Here is a 24150-nt window from a genome sequence, read left to right as displayed (position 1 = left end):
CAGAACATACAATATTTGGAATTGTTCAATCAAGGGCGTACCTATCTTTAATTTTTTTTTTGACATAGATCTAGGGTTTTTTCTCAAAATTTATTTTCCCTAAAAGAACACCCAGTTAGCAAAATCTAAACTTAGAAATATGTATCCTCCCTGCAAAGGCTTATGAATTGATCTCAGTTGAAAGGTTCTCCAAATCTCTGAATTGCAAATGTAACATCCTGGAGCAGAACTGTTAAATTCTAATAAAAACACAATTGAATTGAATTGAATAATTTTTTTTTGTAGGGCATGAATCTAAATTTTTTCGTATTCGACTCATTTTATTAAATTTAAATCATTCGATTATTTAATCAAAGAAATATAAAGCAAATGGGGTTGTCTTGATTGGGAGGACAGTTTAACAACCAGACTTGAATAAAAACAGTTTCTTTGTGAAAATGAGTCATAGTTTGATTTTTCTTCCCTTACGTGACTAGTTCTTTCGGCATAGCAAATCGTTATTTTGTGGGAATTTTTAAAATCACTTTAAATACCTAGCTTTCATTTTAGGCTGGTTTTTCTAAATTGTTGGTTTAAAACCTGTAAAAAGCTTAAAAATTTTCTTATGATTCAAACAACGTTATTGAGTGCATCTTTAATAGTTGACATCCGATTGCGTTTTTAGCAAATATTATGTTTTTTTTACTTCTCGAATTTTTTAGGAAATTTTGAAGGGGGGGGGGGGTTGAATCTGGACTGTATGCCAAAATGGGAGCGTTCTAAAGTTTTAATTAAACTTTTTCTACTCGAATACTACTTCAAACACTTAGAATATTAAGTTTTAAAGGTTGTGTTCCAGTATACATAAGATCTATGTTCAATCTTTTTGAAGTTATTTTTAGAAAATGTGAAAACCCAAAAATGGCCAAGCATTGCTATAAACTCTAAATAAAGCGAACAATAATATTTACCGAAAGAGTTTAATAAATATCCAGGAAGGTTTCAGAATTTAAAAAATGTCCTCTTTAAGTTTGAAGCATCAAAGCAATGCTCAATTAGATTAGATTTCAATACTGAGCAGGGATCAATTTCGCTAGCGAACTTTCTTCATCCGCGAAAGAGGGAAGAGGCAAATCACGCAAAAGAAAATTGCTCCCGAAATTCTCCAAGAAAATCAATCTGCGGATGATTTTTCGTGAATTTCCTTGCCAGCACCATTCGAAAATGTTTATGGCACTTTGTTTACACACATTGCCCATCTACAAAATGTGACAGGTCATTTTCGACGTGTGACGTTACACTTGCAAGTGTAGTAGTGAAAAAGATGTTCCGCCGAATAGTCAAGATGATGATTTTATTTAGATTCCTTTTACCGATCTTTCGTGCGCGAGAGAGAAGAGCCATGCTCCCTTTGGATTTTTTCTCTTGATGAAGGTGCAATGATTTTCTTTTGATAATTATTATTCCATCGCTGATACTGAGACTTTCAAGTCCGTGCAATGTTGGAACTTTGCATATCGATTATGATTCTTTCGGTAAGCTACATAGAAAAAAAAGTGTGAATTTGCTTGACACAGAAATCATTAATCACATGTAAACTCGGTTGATGTAAACTGTAGTAGATGGTGTCATTCCCTCTTTGAGCAATGACTGATGATTCTGTGCCAATATAAGCGTATTTTTATACATATTTTTCAAAGGCGGTTTGTCACAATTGCATGCACATCTACTTTCGAGCCAAAGGAAGCGTTCTTTTATTACGTAACGCAAAAAATGGATTTTTGGATCCCCTTCCCCCAACTCGTAACAAAATTACCATACGTTCTTTTGCTAACCCCACTTTTTAAAGGGAAAAGCTTTTACACGGCGTTCGTTATACAACAAACATTAGAATTCTTTTTGATATAACGAATAATTTCTTAAAACCAAAATTCGGAGCGTATGGTGGTAATCCCCACGCTTCTACCTCCACTGTAGATTCAGAATTGAATTGTTGTAATCCGTGCTCAAACTCAACCCACTTCAAAGAATCTTCTCTGCGGTAAACTTTACGCAGTAGGCCTGGCCGCTCCGATGAAATGGCGCACTACAAGTGTTAATAAATGACAAGAAGAAGGCTAGGCTTAATCTAACATAAGGCTTTCTCCAGGATCCCTTCGAAAGATTGGCTGCGCTAATCTGTTTCTCCCCCTTTCCCCACTGAGAAATTTAACGTTACATTACGCAGTGGGTCGTAACAAATTGTAACAGATGATCCCCCCAACACTGTAACGCGTAACGCAAGGGTTTTTGCAAATTTTTATGAATTCTTTTATGAAAATTTTGCGTTACGTAACAGAATTTTCAGCACTCCCCCTTCCCACAATTTTCGTAACATTTCGCAAAAGGCAACGATACCCCCTCCACTCCCTAATTGCGTTACGTAATACAAGAACGCTCAAAGATTATTTTCGTCACAGATAAATGTTTCATTATGTACAGTAGAGTGTTTCATCCAAAACCAAAAGTTCTCAGAATCAGGCAAACCGAGGTTTCCCTAGTAGAGGATACCTGTGGAGACTGTATTTCCCACGTGTCGCGATCTCCAGTGTGACCGAGACGCCGCCGGACTGTTCGACCACTGCCGAGGGACTGGCTGTGCTGCCGTGCGCTGACAGCTGTGTGCGTTGACGTGCGGAGACAGGGGGTTGATGTCCCTGCACACATATTGAGATCCATAGACAGGGGGGCGCTATGCGGGCCCACACATCTTCCCCCTTCTCTAGAAAAAAAAAATACAGCAACGCTGGTGCTTCTTATTTGAGGGGACCTTCTTGCTAAAAACTGACATGCACTCTCCTTTAAGCTTTAGAATCAGGACAAGGATCAAAAATCAAACCATCCACATTCACGACCCCCCAGGTCTTTTGTGGTCTCTATTGCAAGTTTCTGCTCGAACCTAGGAGTTCGAAGGTTTGAATGGGGAGGGCACCCAAACCTCTTTCTGCTCCAAGGACGACCTTTGGATTGCGTGTCCAACCGCCGCCAGCGATGCCACCGGAGCAGGCTTGGTTTGGTGTGTTGTTTGTCTTCATAGCAGGAAGATGACTCCCACACCTGGAATTACTTAACGGCCTAACAACAACCGAGGCCGGGACCGACGTTTTACTTCCCAATCCGATGAAAGGTTGGAGCAGATGGGAATCGAACCCATGATCATCTGCTTACAAAGCGGACAGCGTAACCATTCGGCTAAGCCTGCTACCAGGACAAGGATATAATCTTTAAATCACTATGGAGACGCTAATTTGTTGCGGACACCCTTGTAGCCACCACGATGCACAAGCCTCGACGATCTTTAATGAAAGAGGAAGACGCTGCTCGCGAATTATTATTTTTTTCGATTTTTATCGATTATCCTTTCTTCTAACACATTTTTACAAAACCATTTCTTTCTTCTCTCATTTTTCCCCTTGTTCGCTATGGTGTCATACACATTTTTATGAATGTGTCTCTCCACTCTTTTCACTTTCATTTTTTTCTTTAACTTTACCAGGCATTCCCTTTCAGCGTGTGTTCACCAGTCGTTGCACCCTTTACTTATTTCACAAGCCATATGGGCCTTTCAGTGAGTGTTCACCAGTCGTTGCGGCCCTTCAGTGAGATCACAAGCCGAAAGGGCCTTTCAGCGAGAGCTCACAAGCCGTTGTTGAATCGTTGCGACCTATTCAGCGAGTTCACAAGCCGGAAGGGCCTTTCAGTGAGAGCTCACAAGCCGTTGTTGAATCGTTGCGGCCTATTCAGCGAGTTCACAAGCCGGAAGGGCCTTTCAGTGAGAGCTCACAAGCCGTTGTTGAATCGTTGCGGCCTATTCAGCGAGTTCACAAGCCGGAAGGGCCTTTCAGTGAGAGCTCACAAGCCGTTGTTGAATCGTTGCGGCCTATTCAGCGAGTTCACAAGCCGGAAGGGCCTTTCAGTGAGAGCTCACAAGCCGTTGTTGAATCGTTGCGGCCTATTCAGCGAGTTCACAAGCCGGGAGGGCCTTTCAGTGAGAGCTCACAAGCCGTTGTTGAATCGTTGCGGCCTATTCAGCGAGTTCACAAGCCGGAAGGGCCTTTCAGTGAGCTCACAAGCCGTTGTGGAATCGTTGCGGCCTATTCAGTGAGTTCACAAGCCGGGAGGGCCTTTCAGAGCTCACAAACCGTTGTTGAATCGTTGCGGCCTATTCAGCGAGTTCACAAGCCGGAAGGGCCTTTCAGTGAGAGCTCACAAGCCGTTGTTGAATCGTTGCGGCCTATTCAGCGAGTTCACAAGCCGGGAGGGCCTTTCAGTGAGAGCTCACAAGCCGTTGTTGAATCGTTGCGGCCTATTCAGCGAGTTCACAAGCCGGAAGGGCCTTTCAGTGAGAGCTCACAAGCCGTTGTTGAATCGTTGCGGCCTATTCAGCGAGTTCACAAGCCGGAAGGGCCTTTCAGTGAGAGCTCACAAGCCGTTGTTGAATCGTTGCGGCCTATTCAGCGAGTTCACAAGCCGGAAGGGCCTTTCAGTGAGAGCTCACAAGCCGTTGTTGTCTTCTCGCAAGTAGTTACGTAAACATTCACGAACCCTTCCCCCACAGGCCTTACTGAAGATATTACCAAGCCTCCAATTCTACAAGCCTTTCAGTGAACATCCACAAGCCATATTTACGCCAGGCATAAGTAGACATTCACAAGCCCCTTCACCTCTAACTTTCCAGTGAATATCTACAAGCCATCTCCTCTTTCACAACGTCAAACAGTTTTTCCTTCGACCACTTCCTTATGTTCCTTTCACACTTATTTAATTTTCGTAATTTTCTTCTGTATTCAGCAACCAGGTGCTTTAATTACAAAAAAAGAAGAAACATTTTGTTCATATCTCTCTTAAAAATCGTGCGAAACAAAAACCTAACATTCTCAAAAAACAAAAGAATATTTGAGAACAAATGATTTTGTTTGCAGACAAACCACAAAAAAAAGTACAGATATTGAAAATCTGATACCCCTGCCGACCTGTCATTTCTTTCTCCCTCTCACTCAGTTCAATTTTTTTTGACTCCTCTCTCCTCGTCACTTTCCCTTCTCCTTGACCACATTCTAACAACAGAACTTTTCACACCACAAGAATGCGTCACCGCCTTCTTTTTAACTCACCTGCAACCGCGCTGAGGGGATGTCGAGAAAAAAAGACACAAGATTACAAAAGAAAAGAAATCTTTCTTCTGGCAGGATTCGCCATTTGTGGAGACTGTATTTCCCACGTGTCGCGATCTCCAGTGTGACCGAGACGCCGCCGGACTGTTCGACCACTGCCGAGGGACTGGCTGTGCTGCCGTGCGCTGACAGCTGTGTGCGTTGACGTGCGGAGACAGGGGGTTGATGTCCCTGCACACATATTGAGATCCATAGACAGGGGGGCGCTATGCGGGCCCACACAATACCCATAGGAACTCTCATGCCAAATATCAGCCCATTTGGTTGAGAATTGGTCTGTCCCCAGCGGTTTAAAGTTTACATCTTGACTTTTTTTTGATAAGGTCCTATAAACAAATGTAAACATTGAGTGTATCCCGCTTACTCCGATGGACTTTGACATAAGGTGTGAAAGGGATACACTCAATGTTTACATTTGTTTATAGGACCTTATCAAAAAAAAGTCAAGACATGTAAATTACTATGGGATTTTTATGCTTTTCGTACAATCGTTCCTACAGGTCTGGGGACAACATGGATTCACTCGGAATAAAGACAGGTGTGTAGGGGATGGTCTAACGAACAAATTCCAGAAGGAATTAGGGTTCTCCATTCTGTCCCCAATGTGCGCATTGGATCGACGTCCGGTGTCTCCAGAATCAACGATTCACCCTTCAAATGTACGCATTGCCCTTAGTATGCTATGACGGCTAGGTGAAAATTTCGACGCCCCATGTCAGACACGTGGAGAGGCATCGATTGCATTATAATTACAAACTTATCATGTTACGTTATTTAGAATAGTTCAATTAGTTACAGGAACATCAATAATTATATTTTATAACTTTAAAGAATGTTTCTGAACCGAAACTTGAGTGTATGCTCTGCCACGTGTTCACCGTCTGACATGGGGCATCGAAATTTTCACCTAGCCGTCATAGCATAAGTCAAATTTTCATGTATTTTGTCAATAAATCGTTTAAATCAAAAAAATGTTGAAAGGTGTTACTTTTCGAAACAAGTGCTGAAAAGTTCAACTTTTCAGCACCCATTTCAGTGCTGAAAAGTAGAACTTTTCAGCATTTATTTTGAAAAGTGTTGTTATTCGATTCTGTTATTTTTGGAACAGAAAAGTAGGCTATTTCGTCGTTCAAGAATGACAGGAAAAGTAAGTAGTTTCACGACGGAATTGCAAAAAAGCTATTTTTAGGTTTTGTTCAGATCTACAAAACGCTCTTTAAAGCTTGCAAAAATATTGTATGGTTTAAGAGAAATCTACAAAACAAAAAGGGTAACAAATCCAACACCACCGCGTTAAAAGAGGTTTATCTGTTTTTGATTATGCAAAAAAATACAAAAATATAATTGGTGCTATCATTTTTTATATATCAATTATTGTAATTACTTTTTACAAGATAAAATTAACATAAATACAACGCTGATTTTATTTCAAATAAAACTGGAACCATAATCCGAAATTTGACACCTTATTTTTTGAACACTCCAAAAACCACAACAATTCTCTCGCCCTCGTTGATCGGTCCACTTTAGAATATGCAAACGAAGCCGAGAGACGGCACAACATGCTTCTCAGCCGTCGACGAGCCGCGGCATTTTCGTCTTCTCACTGCTGCTGCCGCGGTAAGAGCTGTCACGCTGTGACACTTTTTCCGTTTTCTCTCTTCGCACGATCGAAGAAGGCCCCGGGGAGCAGCTCCTTCCCACCGTGGCGATCCTCTCTCCCACGTGTATTCGTTGGCGTCGTCGGAGCACTTTGCGCATCAATCGGACGCTCAGTGCTCAGCCAATTGTGATCGCGATAGGACGTCGTCTTCTCCGTCGGTGTTTGCGTTTGAGAAGTGAGAAGGATCAAAAGTGATGAGCGGGAGAAGATTTGGGGGAAATAGTGAAAAGAAGAGTCAGTGTTTGAAGTGGGAATAGTGAGCGTAAACACTTTTCAAAACAAAAGAAAATTTTAAAAATCAGGCAAAAAGATGATCTTCTATCAACTTATAATCAAGCCGATCGCGTTAAAAAATCGCGTAGGAATTCCGCCTCGAATGGCGATCATAAATTGATACACGCTCTCAGCAGGATCACGCTGTGACGATAGAGGTGACTTGGCTGATAGCTAACGTTTAATCAATTCGATTTGTTTTTAGTACCGCGGCGGAACCGCCCCGACTCGGGCTGTTTCATCTTGTTATCATCTCGGGGTGCTTTCTGGGAGATTGTTTCGCCAAGAATTCTCTGTGGTTCCGCCAATGAGTAATTCTCTACGTTTTCGTAAATCAGTTATTTTTGATGGTTTATATTTGGAAACACACAAATTTCAAAAAAATATTTTTAAAAGCTGAATAAAATTTGAAATCGAAAAGTACTTTACCGAATTTTTGATAAAGTGCACCGCAGTGATTGAAGAATCACTCATCATTTTCATCAAAAGAAAATCTTTGGACGCTCATCAATAGAAAAAAAATGCAAGGGAACATGGCTCTCTCGTGAACAAAAGATTAGTAAAATGAATTAAAAAAATCATTATCTTGATTATTCGGCGGAACACCTATTTCACTATATACTACTATATACAATGTATATAAACAAAAGGAAATATATAATTTAAGTGGTGCTAAGAATGAGATTCACAAAAAATCTTCTACTGATTGAATTTCTTAGAAAAGTTCATGAGCGATTTTCGTTTGCGTGTTTTGTCTCCTCTCTCTTTCGCTGGTGAAAAAAGTTTGCAAGCGAAAAAGATTTTTGCAAGCGGAAAAGATTTGGTATTTGCTTAATGAAGAAAAGGCACCCCTGTTTATTCAACAGCTTGTTTCTGAGATGCAGCCTCACAAAGAATTCGAATCAAAGAAAATGAGTTTTTCTAAGTGTCATCTAATAAGCCTGTGATTTTTAACTGACGATGTATCGGGAACTGTTGGCTCGTTTAGCAATGTTAAAAAATGAAACTCTAGTGTTTTTTTTAAATCAAGCAAAACTTTTGAAAAGGCATACAAATAGGTAACTTTCCTTATTTAATATTTCTGACCAAACTTTGAAACTTTTAAATTATTTTTAATGAAAAGATCACAAATATTGTTGAATATTTCAGGCTAATCATCTAATTTTCGCTGATTCGAATTTTTTGTCAGGCTGTAATTGTTGAAACCAATTGTTCATTCTTCAAATCTCAGAGAGAAGACTGTTGGAATTTTTTTGTTTTTGTTTTTTTTTGCATAAGGCCGTTTCTATTTTTTTTTTAAGTTTATGTCCTTCGACTCTGGCCAAAGTCGAGAGTAGAGGGGGCAAAAAAATACAATTATTGAAATTACAAGCCATGGTATTAACATTTGAATGAAAATAGTTATTTAAAATGCATTTTTTTTTTCAAAATATCAAAGTATTGATGAAACTTTTTTTTCGTCGAGAAAAAAACTTTATATTTTTTTTTTATATAATTATAAGTTTAGAAAGGTGCAACATTAGTATAAAAACGTAACTTAATCCACCCTTAGGTTGTTGGTGCCTTCTTCACATTTAGAGGGTAATGCTATCCAAAATAGATACAAAAGGGCGAACCTTCCAGTGTTCTATCAACTTGATTCATACCATCAGATTGGGTAGTCAGATCTCCATAATTAAGGGCACTCATGTGCTAATAACTTTTGATAGGGTCGTCTGATCTTCAATCTTTTGAACTCGTTGGAAAATTCTTTTGATTACCTATCCAACGACAGGTCGCATGATAAATCTGGACAACGTTTCCATCAAAATATCTGAGATCCGGCCTCTAAAAAGTGCATAAGTAACACTTAAGTACTTATAACTTTTGATAGGGTTGTCAGATCTTCAATCTTTTGAACTCGTTGGAAAGTTCATTTGATTACCTATCCAACGACAGGTCGCATGATAGATTCGGACAACGTTTCCATCAAAATATCTTAGATCCAGCCACTAAAAAGTACATAAATAAAATAAGCATAAGCATAGGTGCCCACCCGCAGTTGCTACTCCGTTATTGACCAGGACCTCCAGAAGTTACATCCACGAGTGGAAGATGAGTGGGTGCTATCTTTCCTCGCTTCGCAACTTCTCAAAGGCCCCTATCATGCTGATCAATACCGGCGCCGGCCACGACCAGTGGTAGGGTCACGGGGAAGTGGATGGGAATGTTAGTCCGATACTTGAGTGATAGAGACCGCCCAATCGACTGCTTCTCCGACAAAGTATCACATGAGTTTTGAGGGGGTTAGTAGATGGGTATAAGGTCAGGATTCACGAGTGGCAGTGATGTGACCATGAGCATTTTGTTTATCGGTTCAATTTTTTTTTAATCTTAGGCAGCCGGCTGCGGAAAGATAGATAATTGATTATTTAAAATGGTTTATTTTTATCGAACGCGTGCCAGCCGAGCAGTAGTGCTATGGGCTGGACTTATCAGTATAATTTTACTGTTTTTACAATTTAGATAACGCGAACAAATTTCAAAAATAGTAAATAAATGACGCTTTACTCTTCATAAAATCGATAGTTTGATGAGTTAATACTAAAACTGAAAGTTGGAATAAATTTTTACGATCATTTACGACGAAAATTATCGCGAAAAAACAGGACTGCGCGTCCCCAGAAGCACTGCACTTATGAAGGCATTATTCAATTATTATGACCAATCACCCCATGCACACAAATAGCGACACAAAAGAGACGAAAATTATCGCGAAAAAACAGGACTGCGCGTCCCCAGAAGCACCGCACTTATCAGCCACTAAAAAGTACATAAATAACACTAAAGTACTTATTACTTTTGATAGGGTTATCAGATCTGCAATCTATTGAACTCGTTAGAAAGGTCTTTTAAATACCTTTCTAAAAATGTATAACGTGATGGGGTTTCTTACAAAAACCACCCTTTTTACAATCTTTCGGACTTTTGTTAAAATCGTTTTTTAAGCATAACTTTTGAAGTACTTAACTAAACTTTACCATTTTCAATAGCGACTTATGGGACTCCAAGACGGTCTAAATCGGTTCAGCCAGTTCCGAGATAATCCAGTGCAAATTTTTTTGATCAACATCCCACTACACACACAGACATTTGCTCAGAATTTGATTCTGAGTCGATATGTATACATGAAGTTGGGTCTAAGAGGTCAAATGAAGAATTTAGTTTTTCGAGTGATTTTATAGCCTTTCCACAGTAATGTGAGGAAGGCAAAACAATGTTTTGAAAAATGTCAAACCCATTTTATTATTTTTGCACAATCTGCCTCTAACTTATAACGGCGCCGTTTTTTAAGTTAGAGGCTTTTCTAGGATGAAATCTTCAAAAAATGTTGAGTTTTTTGCAATTGCAAGCCCCTTAAGGGCTAAATTTTGTGAATAATAATTTATCATTTTTGATTGATTCGATTTTCAATGTTAAACATGAAATTTCTATAAAAACATTTTACTCTTTTGGGTGAAAATTATTTCAATATTCAAGATCAAGCCTAAGTTTTGAAAATGTCCCCAATAGGTGTTTTAGTCCTTTTGAAATGCTTAAATTTATTCAATAAATTACTGAAGTTTTTTTTGTCTGATGAAATCCGTAATTCTTATAAACACAGCAAAATTGCTACCGGTTTTGCAGAGCTCCATCGATGTAGCTCAATAAGTGCCTTCAACTTCAACAGCAGAATACGATTGTACAACAGCTTCTCGAATTATTAAGTAAAAATTGTGAATCTGGTTTGGTATATTCTTCACCATCTTTTACGGAAGCGTAATGCGAATCGCATAAATTAAAGTTTAAGTCAATGTTCAATAAACCTATTCATCCGGAATCTTATGATATGTGTACAAAGATTTGTATGAACTAATCAACAGTCCAAAATAGTATTAATGATGAGGTGATAAGAAACAGTTATCAAAGTAAAAAAGAAGAAATCTTTTTTCTTGAGAACTGCTCGAACGCAAAACTTGATTAATTAATCAATTGTGTTCGAGTGTGTGGCGATGGCGATATGCGAATGAATACATTCTTGAATACATTTTTCCCTCTTTAGAAGTCCGTAACATTCTGCATCGTAAAACCATTTGAATAAAACAATTAGCAAGTGGGCCCTCTGCTGTATAGGGTTGTTCAAACAAGCATAACTCATCGAAGAAGTGAGCTCACTTCCGCCCATAATTGAAAACAACCCTTCGGGCCAATAAATACATGTCCTATGTTTAATAAGCAAGTGCCATCGTCGGCGGGACGCGTCGTCGTCGTCGTGTCCAAGCCAAGTCAGTGAGTTGAAGCGCCGCGCAATGAATCTTAATTGGGCAGTTAATACTTGCATAATGGATCGACTGAACACCAGCAGTGTTGACTAGCAGTATCAGAGCAGATCGAAAGAGTTGCGTGCGACGACGACTTGTTTTAGCAAAGCTGACCATCGCATCACCAAGTTGCACTGGAGTTGAGGCGCAGTTCGAAGCATACCAACATCCGTCAATTGTGTTTAAAAAGTCAAAGTGTTTGGGTAGCAAAATGAACTGGCGCTATCGATTGATTGGTGGAATGTTGGTGGTCTTACTGCTGGTTGTGGACTTTAGCTGTGGCTCGTCGGAACTTGAGGACTCCGAGCAGGATGGTGTCACGTGGGCCGGATTGAACAATGCGACAGGTGAGTTGAAATTGTTGAAAGTGTGTGGTCATTGGCTCTGGAAAGGAGGGGCAGAAGAATAAAATTTCATTTCTATGTTAGATCTTCTTATTGTTTACACAGTTTTAAAGTCAATAATGGATGAAATTTGAATTAAAAAAATCAAATCATTCGCTCTACAGCACACATGAATCGAGAAAAATGTTGACGATTTTGAAACATATCAATGTTTAGAAATTCAAAAACATAGAGTTGCCGGATATGCTTACAAGATTTCTATCCGCGTGTATATATTAAAAAGTGCACTCTTTATTAACCGTGACTCGATAACGTTTAGCTTTAGTTCATTATATATCATCAACGCAAATCATTGCACATGATCTTATCACTGCAGAAAAAGTCAAAGAAAAGGTAGACAATATTTTGTGGTAATTACTGGATTCGTATCAATTACGTATCGATCTTCGTAATATCCAAAACAGCAGTTCATTCTGAAAATAGGAAAACATATATTATTAAGGTTTAAAACAAAATTATACACTTGATATTAAAAAAAATCTAATTGCCAATTTTCTAAACACAGCTTCCCACAAAAAAAAACCCCTTCAACAGGGTCTAGCTCATTTCCCCGAATGACATTTCCCCGAATGCCATTTCCCCGAAAATCATTTCCCCTAATTGGTCACATCCCCGAATACCACTTCCCCTAATCATCCACATCCCCGAATGCCATTTCCCCGAATATCATTTCCCCTAATCGGCTATATCCCCGAATGCCATTTCCCCTAATCGGCCATTTCCCCGAATGCCATTTCCCCGAAGTGACACTTACGCCAATTGTCGTTTATTTAAATTTAAAATTACCCGAATTTGCATATCCCCTAATCATCATTTTCGCTAAAGCCTTTTTCCATGACTAACAGTTATTTTCTTTCTCAATTTTCCGAACAAACAGCTTTTTCGGGTATGCTGTTGATTAAATGTTGTAAATTGGGTAGTAAAGCTCTTTGTAAATTTTTATGAACAACGGTAAGAAACACGATTAAAAACCATTTCTGATAACTTTTTTTTCTTCATTTTTATGCAAAAAAAAAGTTATTGACAAGACAACATTTTTTCGATGGATCAACTATGGCCCCCCTGCACAGCAAAAAATTGTGTAAATTTGGAAGCTGTAATTTTGGAAGGTTGAATATTACCTCTTTTATGATGTAATTTTACCTCAATTTAGACCGAAAAAGCGACATTACACCAGAATAGTGGTAAAATTACACATTTTCAGAGGTAAAATTACCCATTTTTTGTGACATAAAAGATGTACCACTTTTTAGATGAAATTTTACCATGATTTTTTTTTCTTTGTGGATCGAGCTGTCAAGTAGGAGCTTTTCTGCCAAGAAGGGCCGTGAAGTGAATTTTTAGAAATTGAATTAAAAATCCATTTTAAATCCTTTGCGATCGTTCAAAGGGTCATTGTACTTAGTAAAGCTTATTTTTCTTGTGAACAATAATATCACAAATTTAAGCTTAATTTTAGGACCCAATTACTAAATTTTTTGTTGTTCTATTAACATTTGTGTTCAACCGCATTATTAGATGTTGTTTTTGAGAAATTTGCAAGGATTTTTTTTTTCGAATTTTGTTCAAAAATGCAAAAAATCGAACAAATAGTTACATAAGGCTGGTACAAATTTTTGTTGATTATACTTTTCGCCAAATCCCAAACCAGCAATGTGAATAAAATGATCAGTGTGAACTGGGTTCTACTGATACGGGGTACTACGAAAATCGCACGGTATGTTTTTGAATCATAAAAAATAACAAAACTTCTATTGCATTATTATTATCATGTCTATAAGAAAAAGGTATTTGTTTTGAGAATATATAAAAAAAAGTCTGTAACAATATTCATTGTATTTGAATGAATAGTACCAAACCTTCCAACACCACTTCCCCCCTAAAATGCTACGTCTGTTCTGAGTGAAGCCAAAAAGAAAGTTGATCATTCAAGGCCAATACGAACCTTTCAAGAAATATTATATGTAGTTTGATGTGATAAAAAGTGCCATCATTTTTTTTCTTACAGAGTCGACTCTCTGGCTGTCGATCTTCTAGATATCAATAATTCTCCATCTATCGATGAATTCTTCAGTCCCTGTTTGCTTTAAAAATCTCTTCCGGTTGTCAATAATTTCAGTTTTCATGGCTTGCACAGACATTTTGCTTGGCGAAACGAAGCTTTAAAGGGTGTTTGAAATTTGTGTGTTTTTGTTTGATGGACGTTGCCATGATTCTCTCCCATAGCTGGGTATCAAGAAAAAAATATTTTCAATCGAGTCCTCATTTTGCATCGTTCTGTAATCTGATGATTCTCTTCCTCGACGGTCCCTTGGATATTGACAAGCAGAGAGTCGACTGTTAAATGCGATTTCCCCGAACGCGGTCAAGCCGAAATGCCCGGTGCCCAGGAGCGCGCGCGCCGGGGCACCGGGCATTTCGGCTTGACCGCGTTCGGAAATGGCGTTCAGGAAATGACTATTCAGGGATATGACTAATCGGGTAAGTGGCATTCGGGATTGTGGCCCATTCGGGAAAATGGCATTCGGGAATGTGGACGATTAGGGGAAATGGGAAATTCGGGTAAATGGAATTCGGGGAAATGACTATTAGGGGAAGTGTCTTTTCGGGGAAGTGGCATTCGGGGAAATGTCCCTTCGGTAATATGGGTTTCGGGGAAATGTCATAGATTCCTTCAACAACTCTCTGTCCCCTTTAGTCAAGCCCTTAGTGCTGTAGCTATTCATCTGTCTTGGAAAAACCAAACATCATAAATAATAACCATCACGAAACGCGCGAAAATTCGCCGGCTTTAGCCAGTGGCTTTGGTGTTTTGAGTACAGAAACCCAGTACACCTACAAAATAATGCTTATGGTTATATCGTTGAATTTTATAGAGTTGAAATGAAAGCTATATTTATTTTTATTTGATACAGGTGATATTTTCATGTATTTAGAAGGTTAAGAAATCGATCCTCTTTCCAAACAATTTGCCGTTTTCTACTATGTATACAACTTATTTGGCTAAGCTTTTGAAAGAAACCTGTTTGTTCACTTTCCATTAAGTTATTTATCACTTGTATTTTTTTTAACTCTTTTTAGAAACTATAATTGTCAAATTAGCAAATACCAACATTAGGTCCACGATGGAATTACAGTCTAATTTCTATGATTTTCAAAAATTGTGACGTTCAATTACTAGAATTTTTAAATTTTCATGCATTATATTTATTTGATTGATAGGATAAGAAATTATTTACTTGAAAATCATCTTGATCGAACTAATTCATATGATTTTTTTTTCTTGAGTATCTTGTTTTTGAACTTATGAAAAAAAAATATATATTTTTCTACGGTGTCAGGTGCGTACCAAGTCAACCCGTCCCAGGAGCCACGCCGAGACGGTCTGTCTGGTTCATTTTTTTCCCGACGTAAATTTAATTAAAATGTCAAAATAATCAAGGAACAACTCATCCCATCACGTCACGGTGATAAGTGCAACACACTCGCTCGCTCGCGGTCCAGCTCAGATCTTGGCAAAGTTGTCAAACTCGCAAGTCCTCCACCCTTTTTCCTCTTGAAAAAGGGGGGGCAGATGATGTGTGCCTCGTGGTTTAGCATTAGCGGCTTAGCTTAGCACGCGTCTTTTCCATTTCATTAAAATTGCATCTCTAGCGTAGAATATAATTGCCTTCGTCCCCCACGGCAACCCAGCTCCCAGCTCCCCAACTTGGTGAGTCAACGCGGTTATGCATAATTCCGAGGTAACAACATTGTGCGGTTCGCTGGATTTGGCGGGACACGCCGCGAACATCACACTTTGGGTTCGTTAGCAACGGCCTGAAACCAATTAGCAATGTTCTAAGCGACAAAGGATTATTTTTTTTTCTTTAAAAATTTGTTAAAGAATGAAACATTGGTGGAATTATTTGCAAGATATTCTTTTATAATTATCTTATATCTTTGTCAAATTTAGGAACATTTACCCTACAGGCCCGTTTATGCAACAAGCTATGCCAATGTTTGTTGTGTTTTGGTGGCGTCAAAATTTCGTTTTAATAACTTTTAGGCTAAATTTAACGAAACAGATACACGTTATAATCATACACTTGAAGTAAGCATCAGCGCATCGCTCACCGAAATTGTTTGTTTGTTTGAGAAGAAATTGCACATGTTTTGTCTTGCCGTTGATGTTGGATTACCTGATGTTAGTGCCACTTAATGGTGCAAATTCCTACCATACTTTTACAAATGCCTCCCAAGTATGCCATTGAAAGGAAGATGCTTCATTTGAATGACAAAACATTAACCCTCTACAACCTAACCCCGCCTTTAGACGGGCTTCGATCTAAAAAATCGCCAAAAATCAATTTTCCAACCGATTTTTGATCTTTAAAAAGCATTGGAAAAAAGAACTCTTAAAATTTTAGAATATTTCAGGGTTGGAAGTTTAACTTGTTTTATGTGACTTTGCCAATGTTTTTAAAAATGTCATTTTTTTAGGGGTCAACTTTGGCTGTGTTTTTTACTAACATTTCCTATATTTTCAGTAAAAAGAAGTATGCAGTAATTTTTGTAGTGTCCCAGACTATGCCTCTACGCATTTTTTTGCAATTTAAATGATGATGGTGCGATTCTATAGCAGAAAATGTTAAAAACATGCAAAAAATTGAAAAAGTGACTGTAAAAACGTGAAAAAATTAGATAGGCGAAATGTAATTATATTAGGTGGTAGAGTAGGCCAAATACTACCAAAAACAAACATACACTAAACAAGATAAATGCAAATTAAAATACTAAAAATAAAACAAGAAAAACATAAAACAAGAGAAGTAAAGTTTTTCGTAGAACAAAAGTTGCTCAAAATGACCTCCTGAACACGGGAAAAATAAATATTTTCGAAAAAAAATTTGGGCAGTAGAGGGTTAAGCGTAAGATGTATTGATTTGAAAATTTACTTAATTATATTGTTAATTATTTTGCATTATTAATTATGAATAATATTTTATTTCTTCAGTGTCTAGCATGTATGTTTGAAGCAAATTAATTTAAGAGCAACTCTTTGATTTTAGCAATTCAAATTTGTATTTAACTCTTAGCCTCCCTCTTGAACAAAGAAACATACCGATGCACGCACGAGTCACAAAATTGTCAAAGGGTTGTTCTTATGCAAAAATTGCTGAACTTACCCAAACAAAATACTAGCAACGGCACACGATTGAGTTTAGGGGTTGAAACTTCGAAAAACTTCTTATTCCAAAATTGAAAAATTTGCGGACCCACTCCTGCAACAATCTGATAATAACAATGGTCAAACTTTATTGTAAATCTTTTGATAGCTGTTCGTTTCGTTTATATCGATGGTTTCCGTAGTTTGGAAGATGCTAGAAATTTGAAATAAAAATATCAGTGCAACAAGCTCTGGTTGATGTGCACCTTTTAAAAAAAACTTTTTCTTTAAATTCTGATAACTCGTTAAGAATATATGCAAACCCCGTATGTTTATACTTCATTTTGTTGTTATTGTCTGCCCTATAACTTTATAGAACATTGATACACTCTCAAGTTACGAAAAAACACGAAATTTGGAAATGGATAATTTTGTTCAAAATGAAAAATAACCCTTCTGGGTTATTGCAGATTCGGAAAGTACATGAAATTTCCCATTAAATAAATGTTGGCTAACGGTAAATGGCAACAATGTTATATTTTTTTTTTATTTTTAGTACGCCATAAGTGGCGTTCATTTTTACCAATATTGTTACAATTTTCTATATCTTCTAAAATTACAATTTTCTATATTCTTCTAACTAAAAAACGTGTCTTGATGAAAATCCAGACACTTTGTCTTAAGGGGTAACTTTTGTCCTTGATCACGAATCTGAGCTCCATTTTTCGATATCTCGTGGCGGTGGGGTGGTACGACCCCATTCATGTTTGAACTATCGGAAAAAGACAATAATTTGCAGCCTGAAATGGTGATGTTTTGAAAATTTGGTGTAAAAGGGACTTTAATGTAAAAATGAACGCCCGATTTGATGGCCTACTAAGATTGCAGGCCATGGTTTTAAAATTTGAATGGAAAACGTGTTTAAAACGCACAAGTATTTCGAAAATGCAGACAAAGTTGATTCGTGTAAGACTACATTATCTAAAGTACGTTGTGTAGAACCTTCTTAATTTGATTAAGTTCAGATTATTTTATTCATTTCACATTTTGAATTCAAATTTAATTATTTCAAATTTCAATATTTTTTGTCACATTTTTTGTTATTGTTGTGCAAAAATTTTACTTAAAATAGATATTTGCCTCATTGCTGCCATTGACCGTGTAGTATCAATGAAAAACTAATTTTGACAAACTATTTTGTTCAGTACCCATCATTATAAACAGATAAAAAATTGTCCGAATAGGTACTACAAATCATCACTTCCAATTCAAAAAAAATATCTTCAAAAAAAACATTACAATTTTTATAAATTTATGCAAATTATAAGATTGATTAAGTAGTTGCTAGGGAGCCACGAATTATGTATAACAAATGCAATCTCATCAATGCACACTGTCAGTACCAGAAAACTTGTTGCTGCAGGCCCCACTCGCATTTCCCGCAAAACCGCTATACTTTTCGACTGTTTACCCACTGGGACGTGTTGTTCTGGCCGAGCCGCGTCATTCATGCGAAATCTGATGAACCAGGTACCACAACAGAACGACTCACGTGCTTGGAACATAAGCACCTTTTTGGCAAATAAGACAGCCCCTATAAAAGCTACTATCCAACGGTTCGTCACTTCAGTTACATTCTTAGGTTCGTTTCGGTTTACAAGCTTTGGTTAGAGATTTTAGTGCTTCAATGAAATTGTGGGGAGCTTTTCTGGTTGTCGCTCTGGCGACGGCCTCCTCGGCGTACTTCAAGCCTCCGCCACCACCGCCGGAAGTGGAAGAATCGCACTTTGCGTACCAGGAAAAGACGTTCCGTCGGGCGTTGGACGAGTGTGCTGAATATCTGGAAGTTCCGGCGGAAACGGTGGAACATTTGGTGTCCCATCGGTTCCAGACGAGCGAGCAGAACTTGAAGTGTTTGATCCGTTGTGCCGGAATCAACGCCGGCTGGTGGAACGATACTGCGGGAGTTCAGGGTCCAGTGATCGAGAGTTACTTCCAGCCGTCTCCGGACGATACCTGCTTCGATCGTCGTACCCGCGAGTGTCTTGAAGCCCGTGCTCCTCTCTGCCAGGACGATTGCTCGCGAGCGTACGAAGCGTTCCTGTGCTACTACCATCAGTACGGAAACCTCAGGTGGTCCCAGGAGTACATCCCGCTGCCCCATCTGGAAGCCGTCCAAGCCTCGATCGATTGCATCAACATTCTGCGCATCCCTCGGGAACTCATCGAACAGTACAGCCGTGCCATCGTCCCGAACGTGCCGGAAACTCAATGCCTCTACCGGTGCCAATATCTGGCGGAAGGTCTCTACGATCCTCAGTACGGCTTCAACCACACCCGGTTCTACATCCGTCATCACGATCAACCAGCCCGCGAGTTCCTGAGCGATGAAACCCGGTCCTGTACGGAACACGCCCTCCGAGACAGCTGCGATGAGTGTGCCCGGGTCTACCGAGCTCGCAAGTGCTTCGACAGCTACAGCACACCGTTCTTCACGTCCAGAATCATCCAGCACGCAGCGCAAATCATCCTTGGGCAGCGCGGATGTGACGAGGATGAGCTGAAGCCACGGTACAACTCTATCGCTTCGGGATCGTACGTCCCAGCGTCGCATCCTCCTCCACCACCGCCGCCATCGTCGTACCACGTGTCGGACGGGGGCTGCAAGTACAACTGCAAAAACTAGATGAGAGCAGAGCAGATTATAGAGGATTGTGTTAAACTTGAACCAATAAATATATTTTAACGAAGATCGTGAAAGCTGACCAATATTAACTAGTTTTACTTAAATTTTATAAATGTTTTGTTGAGCATTTCTAAATTCATAATAAAATCCAGCAATGTTTCAAGAAAAATTGTTAAAAATTCAATCATTTATTTAATCTTGTCACATATAACTAGAAATTTATCACTATTTCTTATTCAATAATCTAATGGAAAATATCACATTTTCACCAATTAAGAAAAAAAACAAACTAAACTTACTTAACAGTAAATATATCTATTTCTTAAAACAAGCAGAGAGTTATCGCTGCAGGATATTACTGCCAACATTTAATAACACCGACCAAAAAAATCTGCGCAAATTCAATCCACTCGAAAGCAAGAACGTTAGGTTCCCCAGATACACGTGCACCTTTATTTTTTTTTAGATATGGTTTTATTCCGATGTTTGTATGGAGAATTAATGCGATTAGCTCTTTGTACTTCCGATAATATTTTTTTTGGAAAATTTAAAGTGCACGTGGTTCTGGGGACCTGAAACTTCATGTTCTCATGATATTTTTTTGTTTTATTTTATAATTGCATTTCTCTATTGTATCTTTACCGAAAAGAAGCAGGTTTTTTTATGCCAGCATTCTAGTCAGCCCGGGAGCATGTTGACAGTTCCCATACAAACTGAGCGTACCCCTTTTTGTGAGCCGAGTGGGCCTAAGATGGCGGCCTTCAATATTATCTAGCCAAACTTTTGAAAATGGCGAATACAGTGGACTCTCTCGTTGTCGATATTGAAGGGACCGTCGAGAGCGGGAGTTATCAAATTATAGAACGATAAATCAAAGCAATCTACTTGAAGGGACTGAAAAATTAATTGACAGCGGGAGCAATATTGATATCGAGAAGATCGACAGCCAGAGATTCGACTGTAGTTTAAATAAATAAAGTGTTTGCCTTGTTTCGGTTTAAAACGACAAAATAAGCAGTCTGGAATCATTTTCTTAAAAAACTTGTTCGCCACGTTCAAATATTAGTCTAGAACAGTTGAAGTGAGCGGGCCGCGAAAGCCGTCACGAAAAAAAAGTTTCCCATGCAAATTTTGAGTTGCGTATTTAATGGGCGGACTCCGACGAGGCCCACTTGCCATCTGTCGGTGGATACGCGCAACTCACGAAAACTGTCATGTTAGGGGACGGCTGATTCTAGTGGCTTTTCCTGTCAAAGGAAAAATCTTGCTTACTTTTTCAAAAGGAGACTATTAGGCTGTTTTTAATCATTCGAGGAAGAACAAACAACACGGTTGTCAAAATCCATTTTATATATTTTCGTTGATTGTTTGATTTGTTTAATGGCCGAAATAATTAGACCCATTTTTTTTGTTTGGCTATTAGGGTGACCTACGCTGTGTTAGGGTCCAAAAAATTGCAATTTTCGAAAAATCCACGTTTTCCACAAAATCAGTTTTTACAATATGGGTATCAAATGATCGGAATTTTTTCATACGTTTCAAAAGTTATAACACGTACGTATTTTCTGCCCACCATTGAAAAAACGGCTAATATCCACTTTTGGCAAAATCGAGATATTAGCACCAGGTGGTAGAGGATGTTCCAACGCATCTTCTGAAACTTGAATTTCACTGAAATAATGTTTAGACTTCTCTGCCGATGCGAAAAACCAAACGGCTAATCTGCCACTCTAATGGGAAATTGCCTTGACGGAGATTTTGTGACAAACACTAAAACGCGTTTTTCTCGGAATACTTGATTTGGCATAATAGCCGAATTTTCAATTATGGGCAGTTTTCAAAAAAATACTAAAAAGTTCAATTTTTACAATATGGATATGAAACGATCAGCATTTTTTTTACATTTCAAGGTAATTATATTTTTGGTTAGATACTCGAAATTGTTCAAAATATGGTATTACTTGGAAAAATGCAAAAAAACATGTTTTTTTTTGTACAAAATGGGTATCAAATGATCGACAAATTTTCATACATACAAATCATACAAATACTCCAAATTCCAGTTTTTTTTATGAGTATCATGATCGTAAATTTTGCATAACTTTTGAAAGTTAATACTTTTTTTTTAGAGTACTCAAAATTTTCACAAAACTACGCATTTTCGAAAAAAAATACTCATAATTTGTTTTTTTTTTTAATGAGTATCAAATAATCGGGATTTATCATGCAATTCGATAGTAATAATATTTTGTATTGAAAATACTCTACATTTTCACAAAACTTTTTTCGCACACAAATTACGGTATCAAATGATCAGGAAGTTTGCATAAATTTCGATAGTAATAATATGTTTTAAAATTTTCGAAATCTTCCAAGAAATTTTCACAAAACTACCTATTTTCTAGAAAAGACCCGGTTTTGTGAAAATTATTATTTAAAAAAATATCATTGCTACTGAACTGAAATTCAAGAGTATTTTTTACGAAAATACGTGGTTTAGGAGGGCCCCGTGGCGCGGTGGTTAGCGGCTTTGGCTGCCGATCCCTAAGTTGCTATGGGGCGCGGGTTCGATTCCCGCCATATTCTCCTGGCCTTCTATCGGATGATGAAGTAAAACGTCGGTCCATTTGCGTAAAAGAGGTTTTGGGTGACTCACCACACATAACCTTCGGACGCCTAGAAATGAGCAGAAACTTGCAACAGAGCCCACAAAAGACCCGGGGGTCGGTAAAGTGGATTGCTTTGCTTTTTACGTGGTTTTGGAACATTTTTAGTATTTGAAAAAAATTCTTATCACTTTCAAATGTATAAAAAAAATCCCCATCATGTGATACCCATATTGTAATAAATTAAATTTTGAGTATTTTATCGAAAATACAAAGTACTGTAAAAAATATCAGAAAAAATTTGAGCCAGATCGAAAAACTTTTTTTCGAATCATGCTATTTTCGTGGGGAATTTTTGTATATTTGATAATATGATATTTGATATATAATATTTGATATTTCACATCAATAAATTTCCAATGTTCTTCCTCTTTTAGTAAGTTTCACACGTATCTTCGTCTCGTTTTTTTTATATCAAAATTAAAATTATAAAATTTCAATTTTGTAATTTTTGTAAGGTTGACTGCTTTTTGATTACAGCTCAAACTTGTTAACGAATTTCAACAAACTGCAGGGTTGCACAAGTCCTTGTTTTGAAAAATTGCATGTATTGTGCAACTCTATGTAAACAATCGTTACGTTGCTTTCATTGCATCTTGTCGGGCGCATTTATACTGACTTCTTTGCCATATTGTGTTAGCTACTGAGCTGTGAAAATGGGTTTTGGAAGCGCGCTTTTAGTTGACGTTGTTTTTTCGATTGAATCTTTTTGGTGATTAAAAATCAAACATTTTATTATTGATAGTCAAAGCTTTGTTCTTCAAACACCTTTTTGTAGTACTATGCTGATTGTTGGTTTTAAGTTTTGAATCGCCGGATCGCGAAATTATTACTTTTTAATGATGTAAAATTTGTTTTATAAACGTTACAGAAAGAGCAAACACACCAGCATCACATCTTTTTGGAACAGTTCAGTAAGTAGCTCAATCGAGCAGTTCTGTTTTTTTCGTCACTTGCTGCGGAACGTGCTTCATCAAACAAAAACCAAAACCCATGCCCTGCTCTGAATTCCTTCCCAAACTGCGTGTCGTCGATAAATTTGAGGAAGTCGATAAGACGAACGTGTTCAAAACTGTTATTCTCCAAATTGATGGTTTCGAGCAAGGATAGAGCACTATAATAACATTCGTTTTCGTAGTATTCTGCACTAGTTCCCGTGTTGGTGTTACAGAGCGAGCAACTCGCGGCAATGGGATATTTGGTTGGCTTACTGGTCATTGCCTTGGCGGGCTTGACTTCAGCGGTACTGTACGCACCCCGGCAGTCCCCGGTCGTGTATCCGCCTCCGCAAGGCAGTGCCATCCAGGAGTCGTACTTTGCGTTCCAACTCAAGTCGTTTCGGCGATCGCTGAAGGAGTGCGCCGAGTACTGGGAGATTCCGTGGTACCGAGTACAGAAGTTGATCGACAACAACTTCGAGCATGCTTCGAAGGATTTGCAGTGTTTGATCCGTTGTGCCGGGGTGAACTCCGGCTGGTGGGACGATCTGGACGGGTTGAGGTACACGGTCATCGAGAGTTACTTCCAGCCGGATGAGGACGATACCTGCTACGCGGATCGCACGAAGGAGTGCATCGATCAGCGACTGTCAAGCTGCAAGACTGATTGCGCAAAGGCATACGAATCGTTCATGTGCTACCTGCAGCAATACGGAAGTCTGAAGTCCTCGGAGGAGTACATTCCATTGACACGCCTGGAGGCGATCCAGGTCGCTGTGGACTGTATCAACATTTTACAAGTGTCCGACGATCTTTTGAACCAGATCAGCCAGGGTGAG

The 24150-nt window shown here is 38.5% G+C and overlaps 2 protein-coding genes across 4 annotated transcripts in view; both read left to right on the top strand.

The window, feature by feature from the left end:
• Positions 1–6978: 6978 nt before the first annotated feature.
• The window catches only part of LOC6050956 (reversion-inducing cysteine-rich protein with Kazal motifs), a 39123-nt gene continuing 21951 nt past the window's right edge, over positions 6979–24150 (top strand). The window contains exons 1-2 of one of the 3 annotated variants that reach the window (XM_038252562.1): positions 6979–7030; positions 11210–11815. In XM_038252562.1, the coding sequence (XP_038108490.1) occupies positions 11680–11815 (136 nt within the window). In that variant the 5' untranslated portion in view covers positions 6979–7030; positions 11210–11679. Of the gene's footprint in view, positions 7287–11209; positions 11816–24150 lie in introns of all 3 variants that reach the window. The other 2 variants (XM_038252561.1, XM_038252560.1) reach the window with 2 other exon arrangements.
• Positions 18707–19791, top strand: LOC6041448 (general odorant-binding protein 45). Its single transcript, XM_001850654.2, has one exon. It carries the CDS (start codon positions 18709–18711, stop codon positions 19705–19707), a length of 999 nt encoding a protein of 332 aa, XP_001850706.2. The 5' UTR covers positions 18707–18708; the 3' UTR covers positions 19708–19791.

This window comes from Culex quinquefasciatus, chromosome 2, assembly GCF_015732765.1.
Source record: "Culex quinquefasciatus strain JHB chromosome 2, VPISU_Cqui_1.0_pri_paternal, whole genome shotgun sequence".
In the NCBI taxonomy this organism is placed as follows: Eukaryota; Metazoa; Arthropoda; class Insecta; order Diptera; family Culicidae; genus Culex; species Culex quinquefasciatus.
The sequence above is the reverse complement of the archived record's forward strand: the minus strand, read 5'-3'. Positions and strand labels throughout refer to the sequence as shown.

Excerpts from the sequence above, each read along its gene's own strand:
- LOC6041448 (XM_001850654.2), top strand. The coding sequence starts at position 18,709 with ATGAAATTGTGGGGAGCTTTTCTGGTTGTCGCTCTGGCGACGGCCTCC.